The sequence below is a fragment of the Glycine soja genome, chromosome 16 (assembly GCF_004193775.1).
Source record: "Glycine soja cultivar W05 chromosome 16, ASM419377v2, whole genome shotgun sequence".
Lineage (NCBI taxonomy): Eukaryota > Viridiplantae > Streptophyta > Magnoliopsida > Fabales > Fabaceae > Glycine > Glycine soja.
The window spans coordinates 34,884,210-34,897,580 of NC_041017.1; the positions used below are offsets into that span (position 1 = coordinate 34,884,210).

At 31.7% G+C, this 13,371-nt stretch overlaps 2 protein-coding genes across 4 annotated transcripts; one reads left to right on the plus strand and one right to left on the minus strand.

Moving 5' to 3' along the window:
* Positions 1 to 245: 245 nt before the first annotated feature.
* LOC114388984 (glutaminyl-peptide cyclotransferase-like) lies at positions 246 to 6,556 on the plus strand. 3 transcript variants are annotated; one of them, XM_028349541.1, is made up of 11 exons: positions 248 to 643; positions 1,465 to 1,521; positions 2,117 to 2,152; positions 2,342 to 2,406; positions 3,190 to 3,253; positions 3,826 to 3,943; positions 4,098 to 4,195; positions 4,355 to 4,425; positions 4,657 to 4,684; positions 4,889 to 4,943; positions 5,834 to 6,556. In XM_028349541.1, exons 1-11 carry the CDS (start codon positions 392 to 394, stop codon positions 5,947 to 5,949), a joined length of 960 nt encoding a protein of 319 aa, XP_028205342.1. In that variant the 5' UTR covers positions 248 to 391; the 3' UTR covers positions 5,950 to 6,556. The 3 variants fall into 3 exon arrangements, with proteins under 3 accessions (XP_028205344.1, XP_028205343.1, XP_028205342.1); XM_028349543.1 differs by lacking the exon at positions 4,657 to 4,684 and having other exon boundaries at positions 246 to 643; positions 5,834 to 6,069; XM_028349542.1 differs by lacking the exon at positions 4,889 to 4,943 and having other exon boundaries at positions 247 to 643.
* A 2,396-nt stretch (positions 6,557 to 8,952) lies between these two features.
* LOC114390294 (probable polygalacturonase) lies at positions 8,953 to 12,199 on the minus strand. Its single transcript, XM_028351000.1, has 6 exons — positions 12,095 to 12,199; positions 11,404 to 11,736; positions 10,867 to 10,987; positions 10,592 to 10,766; positions 10,436 to 10,506; positions 8,953 to 9,782 (listed from the first exon to the last, which is right to left on the minus strand). The coding sequence occupies exons 1-6, from the start codon at positions 12,125 to 12,127 to the stop codon at positions 9,262 to 9,264; spliced, it is 1,254 nt and encodes a 417-aa protein (XP_028206801.1). The 5' UTR covers positions 12,128 to 12,199; the 3' UTR covers positions 8,953 to 9,261.
* Positions 12,200 to 13,371: the final 1,172 nt, after the last annotated feature.

Here is a 13,371-nt window from a genome sequence, read left to right on the forward strand (position 1 = left end):
GGATTTCATATCTGGTATTGTAACAGCTGATGTAAATACCAATATATATATATATATATATATATATATATATATATATATATATATATATATATATATTGGCTAATTAATTAATTAATGAGTAAATATTTTTTTAGTAAAAAATACAATAAAATGTAGTATTTGTAAGTTAAATATTAGGATAAAATATCCGATTTTATTCTTGAATTTATAAGGTGTTAATATTTAGATGCTTAAAAGATGGAAACATAAAATTTTGTGCAACAAATGGCACCCTATTCACCCAAGTAACTTGTCAGTCTGTCACTGTCATGTGAAAGAGACAAGCACGCTTCTGGCGCATGCTAGCACCATCGCTGACCTGCCACGACCATGAAGAACCATTGCTTCCATGGGAACCAAATCACTGAAACGGAGAGCTCGTGAGTCCCAGAACCCTCCCATGGCCGCCGCGGATCCTCCGCGGCGCAAGCCTCGCTCTTACGCCAAGGCATCCGTAGTTCTCTCCGCTTTTCTCGTTGTCTCCGTCATCGCTCCCTTGGTCCTTTCTTCGAACAAGTTTCGCGCGTTCCAACGCCGGGTTTCGTACGAGACGATCACCGTCGTCAACGTGTTCCCTCACGACCCAGAAGCCTTCACCCAGGTCAACCTTTTTTTTCTTCGTTGTTTGAGTTAATGTACAGTTTAATCCGTGAAAGTGTTGACTTTTGTTTTTGTAGCTTAGTACCTGATCGATTTTGTCTATGCAAATTAGTTCTTTGAGAGATGAACTTGATAATTTAAACCGATGAGTTTAATTTTGATACACTGATTGTGTGAAAATTGTTATACTGTTGGTCAATTAGAAATCAATCTATAGTCTAGATATTACTTTTGAAGCAATTGTTAAGAAATTCCATGATTTTATTATACTTGACAATCTATGATTGGATTACAGTGTACACTGTGTATTCGAACTAAATTCTAATGAAACTGATCTGCATAGATGCCCACTTTTAGTTACCAAAGCAACACACTAGGATCGAATTGTATATGAGACCTCTTGAAAAAAGCCGTAAGGATACGGAAAATAGTAAATTGTAAGATTTTATAAAATAGTAAGTTGTAAGATTTTATTAGAAATTAATGGGCTACTTGTAAGTCTAGTGGATTTTCAGTTGAATTTGACAGAAGTTGTTGGCTTCTGCACAAAACGAAGATAAGAAATGATATAAAAGCAAGACTAAATTCAGTGTTGGATTCAAGAACTTTCTTGGATGATCAAGAACAAGTAGCACAGAGTCTTCCTGGATATTGTGAATATTGAGCTTTATGCTAAGAGAGAGAGAGAGAGAGAGAGAGAGTTTGTGAAATTATTGAAGTGTGCACTGCTTTATTGATGAAATGCAAGATGTTGATTTGGGTATTATTTGATTTGTCGCTTATGGAGAAGAAAAATGGCTCTGTCTCTTGTTTTGATTTCAGGGCCTTGTTTACAATGGAAATGACACCTTATTTGAGTCAACTGGTCTTTATGGGAAGGTAATATTAATCATCTTTTCCTCCATTGCCTTTTTTTTCTGTTATTTTAAATGATTTTCATTAGCTTTGTGCATTCCATTTTTCCATTACACAGTTGGAGTTGGATGAGAAATTTTGTGCATTTTTGAATTGTAAATCATCAGTCACCTGCTATCATTTACCTCAATTTGTTAAAAAAATAATTATAAAATTTACTTGAGGGTTAATCTTGATGCACTGCTATAGTTTGCTCCATTGTGACCCGGTAATCACGGGTTTCCACAGAAGAAATAAACTTCTTGCTGCCGGGAGAAGGCTTTGCACATCTGATCCTAAGAGACACCCATCCACATCCCTAACAGTGGTCTCCCATTATTTGTAAAATGTGATGTTTTACATTAGAAACCATGGCTATCTCTTCTTGCAGTGAGTTTTCATTGGGATAAGACCAGTACAGTATAGTTGTCATCTAATGGATAAGACCACAGTGTTTTCAACTTTCAAGTTTTGTTTATTATAAAATTTGTATAAATCATGATTTATTTTATAATTACATTATAATCTTTGTTTTAATGTGAAGTATTGCATTTAACCTTTTAGTTATTTGTTGTTTCAGTCCTCTGTCCGTAAAGTTGCTCTTCATACTGGGAAGGTACATATAGACCTGTTTCTTCAACTCTTCCAAGAACTGTTGTAGTACTTAGTTTATTTGGATCTCTAATTACTCTGCATTATAAATATATATGTTATTGTCCATATCAATGTAGCATGTTCATTATGTTTCTTATAGCATTGGAAATAATTGTAAATTTTATATATTTGTTATTTGTGCTACATGCAGCTTGAGGATGTGCAGAAGATGGTTAGTTCATTATTTGGGGAAGGTTTAACTCTCCTCAATAATATGTGTGAGGCAAATTATGTTGCATTATATTTTATTTTTTTAATTTTTTTATGTAGATTACTAAACATAAACGATGGTCCTGTTGCCAATTAATTAGGAGATGGAAAAGAGAGGGGGGAAATGCCCACATATCTTAAGAATTGTTTCCATGTGAATATAATCTTTTGTTTCCTTTAGAAAGACATTTTGACATTCCTTCTACCTTCTAAATAGCTTCTACTGCATCAATAGAAACATAGAATAAAAGGATTGTACAATTTCTATAGACCACTTTGGAATTTAGAATTTTTTGGAGCCGCATATTAAATTATGTTGAAATTAAGGGCTGAAAAATACAGTTTCATATTGCTTGCTACTAAATGTGAAATGCTGATGGCATTCTCATTAGCATTGGGCCCCTGCAGGAGTAGAAGAGAATGTGGCTGTGCTGAGCTTTCATGTTGTTTTTTGTGATAATAAATGAATTACTGAACAAGTGACTTTCTATCTTTTAGTTTCTATTGATTTTGAAAGTAATCAGTAATACTTCTAAACCACCATGTATTTTGAGTTAGACATGAAACCTGCAAAGTGACTACCTCGTTTTCTCATTTCTGCAGTGTAGCAATTTTTTGTCATTTCTTTTGGATGTTGTAGGGGATGTTTAATTTAATTCTATCCATATATAATGTATTCCTTTTGGCTCCAGTCACTTGTGATTGAGACATTATTGATTGAGTTATTTTCACTCTGACATTTGGTGTTTGGATTTAGTCTAATACATTTATCCATTGCACTTTTTGTAGGCTGTTCCAAGTAACTTGGTTGCAGAAAGCTGGTTTCATATACAACCCGAAAAATTTAAGAAAGGTTTTTGCTTTACCTTCCCCCTCGTATAATTTTTGTCTTTGTCTGGTTTGAATAATTCCTACTGCTTTGATTCAATGAGACTGAAGGAAAATGACTGCATAATTAAACCATAGGATATTTGCAATCTTTCTTTTCTATTCTGCATAATTATAAAAATATATTCTCCTCTAAGTTTATACTGTATACTCTTCATGTCATTTCATTTTAAATTTTAGTTTTCTTACTATCTTGAACTAATTTGCTTCTTGGCAGCTACAATTTGAAAATCAGCTGATGTTATCTTATTAAAAATTATCTGAGGTACAGAATGTATGTTATAACTTCGTAGGTCGGCGTCATTAAAAAAACTGAATGTTTATACAAGCTGGTTCGGTGTAATCTAAGCATGTGTCATCCTAGAGTTGGTCCCCATGGTGTTGTTTACATGGAATGGTTTTACAGATATCAATCTTGTTTTTCTTGTGTTTCATAATCATTCCTGAGATGCTAGCAGTGATGTGGGGTGAATGCCCCAAAGTGCCTGTTAACATAGCTAGCCAGATCTCAAAAGCTTACTTTTACAATTTCTGTAGATTGGGACATTTAATCATGATATGATAGATGGTTGGGGTCTGGCAACTGATGGAACATTGTTGTTTGGAAGTGATGGCAGTTCAACATTGTATCAAATTGATCCTCAAACGTTTAAAGGTTTGTCTGTCCAATGAAGTTCTATTCCTTTCCTTTCACCATTTATGTGCAAAACCTCATTCCTAAACCTTTTTGTGTCCAGCTTTCAAACTTGACAATACTTAGTGTTTGCTTTGCATTTTCATGGAACTTAACATTGCCCTCTTTCCTGTAGTTGTATCAAAACAAGTTGTCTACTATAAGGGTCATCAAGTACACAATCTCAATGAATTGGAATACATAAATGGTGAAGTCTGGGCAAATGTTTTTATGGTATGTCTTTTTGTGATCAATTATGATTTTAGTTCGAGAAAGCATCTTTTCTTCCCTAAAATTCTAATTTTAGCCATGTATGCATGATGACTATGGCCCAAGGTTCTCTGTTAGGCTGGATTTTGTTTGAGGTTGATAACTTGATATTTCTTTGTGTAGACTGACTGCATTGTAAGAATCTCTCCCCATGATGGCAATGTTCTAGGATGGATTCTCCTCCAAAATTTAAGGTCTGACTTTTTTTTCCATCTCCATATGAAAACATTAGTAGACATCAAATTGATCCTTGATGATTTTCGTTCATTGCATGGCATCAATTTGATGATGCTAGTAAATGAAAAAAGTTATCATTCGAGGAACACATTGATTAATAAAATTTTGAGGAGCAAATCAGGGGTTTACTCTAATAAGTATCTTAGTTCATTTTTTGCTTAAAGTTGCATTTTATCTATCATGTGCAGGAAAGAACTTATCGAAGCTGGGAATAATGTAAGGAGCCTAAACTTTTTGATATCTAGAGATAAGATTTTTGTCCTGATATATATATGTTGCATTTTTATAGCGAAGCTGTAATTTAAAAACAGGATAAAAACAAGCTGCTTTAAACTGTGAATCATCTTTAATTCCTGTTTCGACATCAATTAGTCATTATCAGTAGTTGTTGCACTTATGTTTAAATCTTTTATATTTTAGAATATTAATGTTTTGAATGGGATAGCATGGGATGGTGAGCAAAAGCGGATATTTGGTAAGATTCAGCCTTCTAATTTATTAAATTATTAACTTGAATTTTGTTATTTAAGCATATTATTTCCATTCCACCCGTTCGTGATTTTCCTTTCCCCTTTTAGGTTTCTATTAGGCATGACATCTGCTGATAATAGGGGTCAAAATGGAAGTGATTTTACTGCAAAATCCAACTATTAGTGTGTTTGCATTTCAGTTGAAAAACGTTCCAAACACTTTTTTAACCCATGTATTTAGTGCATAAATTAAAGGGCATTAAATACATTATAAAATATAAATATTTTAATTAATTAAATAGTAAATAATAAATATTTAACTTTTCAAAATAATATATTTTCATTTATTACTTGTCCTATACATTTTATGTATAAGATAAAAAAGTTGTCAATAAATTGTCTCTATAGTTTTTTATTTAGGACAAGAGTTTAAAAGATCATGTTATAAATTTTCATGTACAAAGATGGTATAAAATATTCATTCAAAATTAATAATTATAATTTTTTATTAATTGTGTTATAATTATTAATTATTAATACCCTTACACTTTATCTTAACATTTTATATCTATTTGTAGACAAATTATTATTTCATTATACGATTGTTTATATTTTGTGTTTTATGTTTTTTATAAGAATTTTCCTTTAAATTAAAATAAATAATTAGACATTTAATATTTTTAGTTATTTTTAATTTAATTTTACCATGCAATGCAAAAGTGATGTTCTAGTTAATAGGCTAAATGTTCTGCTTCTTTCCATCTAGGAATTCCCTAGTGTGCATCAACAAATAAAGTTAACGTTCTTGCTTTGTCCCCTTTTCCTTTTACATTTCAAATAAGTTTATGCAACATATGTTTTGCTTAATGATCAAAAAAATATGTTTTGCTTTCAGTGACTGGAAAACTGTGGCCAAAGCTATATGAAATCAAGGTTTCTCCTGTAAACAAACCAATTGAAGAAGGGATCATTGAGAAGCTTTGCTTGCGTAGCCCTTTCAAATTTACATGATTGATTTTTTCTGTTTCTGCTCTAATTTTTGAAACCCACTTGGGAGAATGCGAGCTGAACTGAGTTTTGGGAATAGTATTATGACATGGTCATTTTGAAGAGATATTCTGTTGGGAGAATGCTGCCTCTTTCATTGTTTGGGCATCTATTATGCCCTACCCATTATAGTATCATTCTTCCGTAGCAGTTCAAGATTTTTAATTAAAGTAAGGGAGAGGTCAATAATCTTTCAGTATGATAGGGTTGATTTTGTAAGAAACTGGAAAGTGCAATAGAAAAGGCAATTTGAGATGTTATGTGTTGCAAAAGAATGGAAATACAAGCAAAACAAAAAGAAAGTATGGATGGCTTCAGTGGTTCAATTTGAGGTGTCATCACAAGTTAAGAATTGGTTCACCAGATAGAGATTTGTAGATACTATATTGAGTACACTGTATTATGTATTTACGATGGTGGCGTAGTTAGGAAAGGATATAAACATTCAAAGTTTAATAGATTGATTAAGTGTTTTCTAGATATGTTCTTCACCTTTTTCGGCTGTTTAATGTGTATTGAATATAAATATTTTCCCGCTTAAGATTCTTTTCAGAAGAGGGTCATTTCTTTTTATTCTCATAGTCGTTTTTAATAATATTAACAATCAATTTAGCAGCTCCAAGAAAAAATTATGTCAATATCTTTTCGTCTTAATTTATAAAATTGCCTACATACGTAATATAAAGATAGTTGTACCATTTTATTCTTGACCATGTTTTAATATTAAAGATGATGAAAGAAAAATACAAGTAAAACACTATTTAACAAATTTGTTTCAAAGTGGCCCAATATGTGTAATGGTGTGACACCGGTGGCTAGTATCTTGAACTTTTTAAATGATTTCAATTCTTAATTATTCAAATAAAGTAACATTTGTGGGAAGAAAAGTTGTCTCTTAACTGATATTTTTACTTCTTTGAAGTCTCATAGTTTCTTGTTGTGGAATTATCTTTGTTTTCAATATGAAAAAAATGACCCATCTTGTCTCCAACACAATACAGGAAAGTTATATCTCGTGTCATAGTATACATGGTGTCAATAGGTTTCCACATCTCAGAGAGTGAACAATTGTATTAATAACATTAATATCCATTTTTAACCAAAACTGAAAGAAAAAACTTGTGGCTAACCAAAAGGAAAATTATCATCAAATAAAAATAAATTTTGAATGTACTATAAAAGTATTTAAAATAATTTTTTATTAATTATTTACAATTTATGATTGGACAAATTATGATTGGATGATCTTGTAAAATATTTATAGTATTAGTACATTCAAAATTAAATTTTTATTTGATACAACTAATAATCAATTTCCAAATTAATTTTTATTTTCACATGCTACAGTTATGAAGCTCCAGATTGTCATTCCAGCAGTACCTTAACTGAGGGTAATGACATTTATGATTTTGGATTACTTATCATGGAGATTGTATCAGGAAGGATTCCTTCATATCAGAGTCAGCCACAGGTAACACTACCAATGTTGGATTCATCAGTTGTTGGTTTTCATTCCTGCTTTATTGTCTTTCAGATAATGAATTTAACATGACTCCAAATTGCAGTGTCATTTATATAGTGGACTGGTTCAAATCAATGATTTCCAATGGAAAAATTGAGAATGTGGTGGATCCAAAATTGCTTGAAATGCCTGCTTCCAAGGTACTTAAACGGGTTGCTTTACGATGTGTAGATCCTGATGTGAATCCTAGACTCATAATGGGAGAGATGTGGTTTACATGCTTGAGACTAACCTACTTCTTTTTGAGGTAATAACAACTATTTCTCCCTTCTTGGGTAAAATATGTTTTTAGTCATGAAAACATTAAGATGATGATTTTTTTTGTTTTAATTCGTAGTTTCATTCTTTTATAGTCCTTAACAAAATTATTGGGACTAAAGCAAAATATATTTAGGGATGAAAAGCATATTTATTTTGTTTTGAAATAATCCTACTTTGGACCTGTTTTTAATTCCCTCTTCCTCATTTACTGAAGGAACGTCAAATTGGCATGGAGACTTATGAACACAATCACTCTCCACAAAATCAGCAAAATTAGTTGATACCAAGAGGAATACAAGAATAAGCAGCAGCAAATGCCATCAGAAAGTGGCAAAAAAATAACAAAATTGTTCCTAAAGTCTATTGGCACACCAAATTGACAGAATTTTTTAGTATTTGCTTTATCCATAAGAGTCAAATGTTGTTGTACTAAGATCTGAAAAAAAATTCTTCCTAACCACAGATTTAAGCAAAGCGACTATTCATCCTCTGATGAAGATATGTGCGAGTGAGAAATTAAATTACATATATATCAACCATTTTTTGCTCCTAATCATGTGTATTTATACTAAACCACACATTAATAATATATTTGTAGGAAACCGTAAATTTAAAGTACGACCAGACTGTACTACTACTTTTTATTCCTTAAACATAAATTAGATGGTTGTTAAGTAGTCATACATTCCATGCCTATTCTCCTTAATTGCTTGATTTAGGCTATCTTTAATCAAATTAGCTGGTTGAAAGATTATCATATTAAATTGTAAGTTTTTGGTAAAAGTACAGACCGTCAAATAAATTAGTGTTTTTAAGTAACATTTAAAAAAAAACTAAAAGTTACTAAAAAAAAACATTTATTCAACCATCAAATAAATTTTTCAACTAATAAAAAAATTAAAAATTAATTAAAATATTTTATCCAACATAACCTTATTAATTAAAGTATAACAATTGTTCAGTAACCGTGTAACAGAATCATGCATTGAATTGACATCAACTTCGGAGTGACCAATGCAATTCAATAATCTACTTAACAAAAATTTGGGGTTTTTTTGGTTGAATTGACATCAACATCGCAGTGACTAATGCAACTCCATAATCAATTTAACAAAAATTTGGATTTTTTGGTTTGAGTCCAAATGTATTTTTCACAAAAAACAATGTTGATCGAAACAAATAGGTTCAATGTGGGCTAATGAAAACATGCTTTGATACCTATTATTGAATACTAAAATCATTTTGGTATTAAGAAAAACAGACCATTTATTATATAGTTTCGATTTGATTTCATTTCGTATACACTCATTCTCTCAGAAGAATGAGACACTTTTAAAGGAACAAGTCTTCAGCTGCACACTTTCAATGGAAACTTTGTCATCTGGATAAGGACACTCAATTTTCTCTTGCTTCAAAGGCAGCAACTCACAAGGCTTAGGATAGACATTGCTTGTAACCCCCTCAATGTCAGTGCAATTCCATTGCAATTTCTTTTATCCACTATGGATAGTCACATTAGAAATACAGATTCCTGTAAAAGGATCATTAGCAATTCCTTCAAGTCTTGCTGAATATGTGACATTCTCTGCAATGACATCTCTATAGTTTATTCCAGTAATGTTGGGAAGTGCTTTTGGATCAAAGCCATTGTCAGGGTGTGAGCTATAAGAACCTGTCATCCAAAACACATACTTCATGGTGTTTAAGTTCATTCCTTTGATAAATATGTCTCTCACATATGCTCCTCTGCCAACTGCAGTTTTGATTCTAACTGCTGATTGAGTGTTGATGGCTGTGAGGTCTTCAGCTCTAACATCTTGGATTCCACCAGACATTTCACTGCCTAAAGCAATCATAGCACTATCTGGGGATACACATTCAAGCCTTCTAATGATTATGTGTTGGCTTGGCATTCCAAATTTGATTCCATACTCATCCCAACCACTTTTTATTGCTACACAATCATCACCGGAGACTATGTAGCAATCTTCAATCCTAATGTTGGAACAAGAATCTGTAAAAAGGGAGGAAACAATTAGACAGTGGCTAAATTTTGGACCAATTTAGTTTACTATGTATTATTATTTATTAATAATTGAAAATTTGTAATAAAGCTTGTCCGTTACTTCTCATTGAAAACACATTATTAAGATGAGAAGTTCAAAATATGGGGAAAATAAACACATTTTTTGGAGTTTAATTTTGATAGATTGTATACAGATTATGTGGAAATCACTTTAGAATGACTTCTGAAGTAATGATTGTGACGATATAAATCCAACTCAAATTAATGGTTATTATAACTAATTCAAAAATCAATTAATTGTGAGCAGTTTAGAGAAGTGGAACAATAATCGTTAATTCAAAAATCAATTGTTGATATTATAAGTAATTTTAGATTTTATCACAAATCTCACCATTATTTTTCGAATTGATGGTTTTTGTTGTATTTTACCCTCCAAAGTGTACCCCTAACTTTTAGAGGTGCCGAATCCAAATAGCATTTACATTATTGGTGTACGTATTCGAACTAACTTTTATTTCTTATTACAGACAAGTGCAGAATATCATTCGTTTTCTCTCAAACCGGTCTCTTTCCCTTTTTTCTTTTTATCTAATGTTTTCCTCTGAAAGCCAGTGGAAATAATAATAATAATAATAATTTACCTGGATCTATTCCATCAGTGTTTGGAGAGTCAACTGGAGCAAGAATGGTCAGCCCTTGAATTATAATGTCACTGCAGAGATAGGGGATAATGAGAATAAAAGAAAATACTGGGCATTAAGATTAATCATCAAGGCAAATGAAAATTCTTGTCAAACCTTGTGTAAATTGGATGGACAAACCAAGATGGAGAATTGATCAAAGTGAGATTAGATATCTGGATGTGATCAGAGAACATAATCTCAATCATGTAAGGCCTGGTGAGTTTCAATTCACCCTTGTGGAACTTGTCCCACCAATAACACCCTTGTCCATCAATTGTCCCATTGTAACCTAATGAAATAAAAATAAAAAGAGACATTAAAAGTTATTTCCAATGAGACATGACCTTAACAACCTCTAATAGCTGTTTAGTGATGGGTCTAGTAGTTACCAGTGATTATTACATCAGTGAGGTTAGTTCCAAAAATGAGACTACTAAGCCTTCCATCAGGAGCATCCCTTCCTCTGCCATATGATGGTAGCACAGGAAGTGTGGGCCACTCTGATTCATCCTGTTTATGTGGGTCCATGGTCAAAAAACATCAACATAAAATAAATTAAAATGAAAAACTATAGATTATGATGTCAAATGCAGCTGAACTAACTGCCAAGAAATCACAGTTAGGCAAAAAGGCGAAAAGAAAGGCTAGTGACTTGATGTTAGGTGACCAAATTCTAATAATGTACTGTAACAAGAAATAACTCCTACGTATCTTTGATTAATATATTTTTACACTATAATAGAGTGCACATGTGTCATGCCTAAAAGATATCTTATTATATATTTCCTTATACATGAATCCAATTTTCTAAGATTGTGTCACATCTCACATAAACATAACATAATTGACCACGTGCTACAACGTGAAACCATGAAAATAGTCTGATAATATAAAAAAAAAAGAGGAGGGGTGAGGGACTAAAATACCTGAGATCCAAGAATGGTAGCTTCCTTTTGGAGAAAAAGTGTGAAATGGCTGGTGAGATTGAAACTTCCTGTTAACCATTTCCCTGGTGGCACAACAAGGAGAGCTCCACCATCAGATGCATAATGGCTGAGATTGCTAATTGCATATTGAAAGGCCTTTGTGTTAGATGTTTTTCCATCACCAACACCACCAAAATCAGTCAAAACTGCACTGTGTTTTCTGCAGCTGATAGCAGGGTACTCAAAACAGTCCAATCCATTGGCCACTCTGCATTCAACAACCCTCACTCCTTGTAATCCCAATAACAAAACTGTGTAGATAACCCCCACAACCTGTAGAAGAAATCATAGTTTATATCGAACACCAAAACACAACAAAGGACAAGTTTCCCTGTCCTAAAACTCAAATTATTGCATTTTTGTAGGTTTCCAATACTGCAACTGCAGCTGCATCGATCACATTACCAACATTTTATGCGATTTACTAGAGAACGTTAACCGCTAGCTATTTTAAAACCTTGGTAGGTAATCAATTTATACAAATGAATAAAGCAAAAGAGGGGTCTATGAACAAGCACAAAAACCAAAATGATAAAAACATTGAAACATACTAAGAAAAATAGAACAGAACATTGTTTGCATGTTTAAAAAGCTCAATGAACACACACAAAGAAAAGAAAAAATACATTACACAGGAGTTACTGAGTTTTGGACACGGCTTCATAGTTTAAGTGTGAATGTGAGGTTTGTTTCTGTCACAGAAGACAAAGGAGTCATATATTTAAAGAGAATTATTACTAATGCATAGTATATGGTAGACTAAAGAGTTTGTAGGAGATTATATATAATCTAGGGAGAGATTATCGGAGAATTTCACGATCGTGATGATTTTCAATGCTATATTATGGAATATTAAGTATGCAGTTACGTGTTAGGAAACCACAGTATGGTACATGGGATGGCAGTAACAGGAAAAAATGTTACGTGCATGAGAATGTGCCATGAAGTCTTGCCATTTTTAAAAAGATTTTTTTTCCTTTCTTGGACTATTTGAACAGTTTTTCGTGAAACAATTAATAATAATAGTAATAGAAATTTTGCTTGATTGTTAACACTTTTTTTCAAGAAGGCGTACGTTATCTACTATTAGTGTTAAGAGTACTGCACGACTCTAATAAGAACATAACTCATATCATGACATAGCATAATTATAATTTGTAAGTTAGTATATTATTCAGAAAGGTTAATTTTTGGGTAGCGTTACTCAACGTACTCTTAATTGTGTCTATAACAGAATAAGAGTCATGAAAGGAATTATACAAAAGAACTTATGCGTTGATTAATGAACATTAATACGCTAAGGGAGAGTCTTGTTATTCCTAATAATCTTATCCAGTTCAATTAGAAAATGTTTGCGATTTATAAAAAAAAATTATTGAGACTTACACCAAATCTCAGTTACTCAATTTATGAGATGAGAGTTCTGCAATGCTTCCAATAAGTTGGGGGATTTTGACAGTGTTAGTTTATTAACCAATCAAATTATATGTCATTTTTTATATTTTAATTATTTTTTATTTTTTTAAATTAATCCTTGATTATTACTTTTTAAAATTATAACTTTATAAATTAAAAAATATGATTAAAGATAACTTTAGAAGTCTGAATCTTAAAAAAAAATAGTTATTTTCAGCACTTTTTACAAAAAAAAAAAAACTTTTGGGGTTTAGGGTTTAAAAATTTCTTATGATTGTTTTTTAAGCATAGATCTTTTATAAAAAGCGTTCAAAGTAATTAAAAATATTTTAAGGTTCAGACTTCTAAAGTTATTTTTAATTATATTTTCTAATTTAAAAAATAATAATCAAGGACTAATTTAAAAAAACAAAAAAAAATGATAAAGATATGACATGTAGTATCACAACCCTTAAAATTATTGGAGGCACTGTCGGAACTCTCTTAATGAGT

Excerpts from the sequence above, each read along its gene's own strand:
- LOC114388984 (XM_028349541.1), top strand. The coding sequence starts at position 392 with ATGGGAACCAAATCACTGAAACGGAGAGCTCGTGAGTCCCAGAACCCT. Across the intron at positions 2,407-3,189 it reads TTAACTCTCCTCAATAATAT|GCTGTTCCAAGTAACTTGGT; the intron begins GTGTGAGGCAAA and ends CACTTTTTGTAG. Across the intron at positions 3,254-3,825 it reads ACCCGAAAAATTTAAGAAAG|ATTGGGACATTTAATCATGA; the intron begins GTTTTTGCTTTA and ends CAATTTCTGTAG.
- LOC114390294 (XM_028351000.1), bottom strand. The coding sequence starts at position 12,127 with ATGAAGCCGTGTCCAAAACTCAGTAACTCCTGT. Across the intron at positions 10,767-10,866 it reads CACTGATGTAATAATCACTG|GTTACAATGGGACAATTGAT; the intron begins GTAACTACTAGA and ends TTATTTCATTAG. Across the intron at positions 9,783-10,435 it reads CACTGATGGAATAGATCCAG|ATTCTTGTTCCAACATTAGG; the intron begins GTAAATTATTAT and ends CCCTTTTTACAG.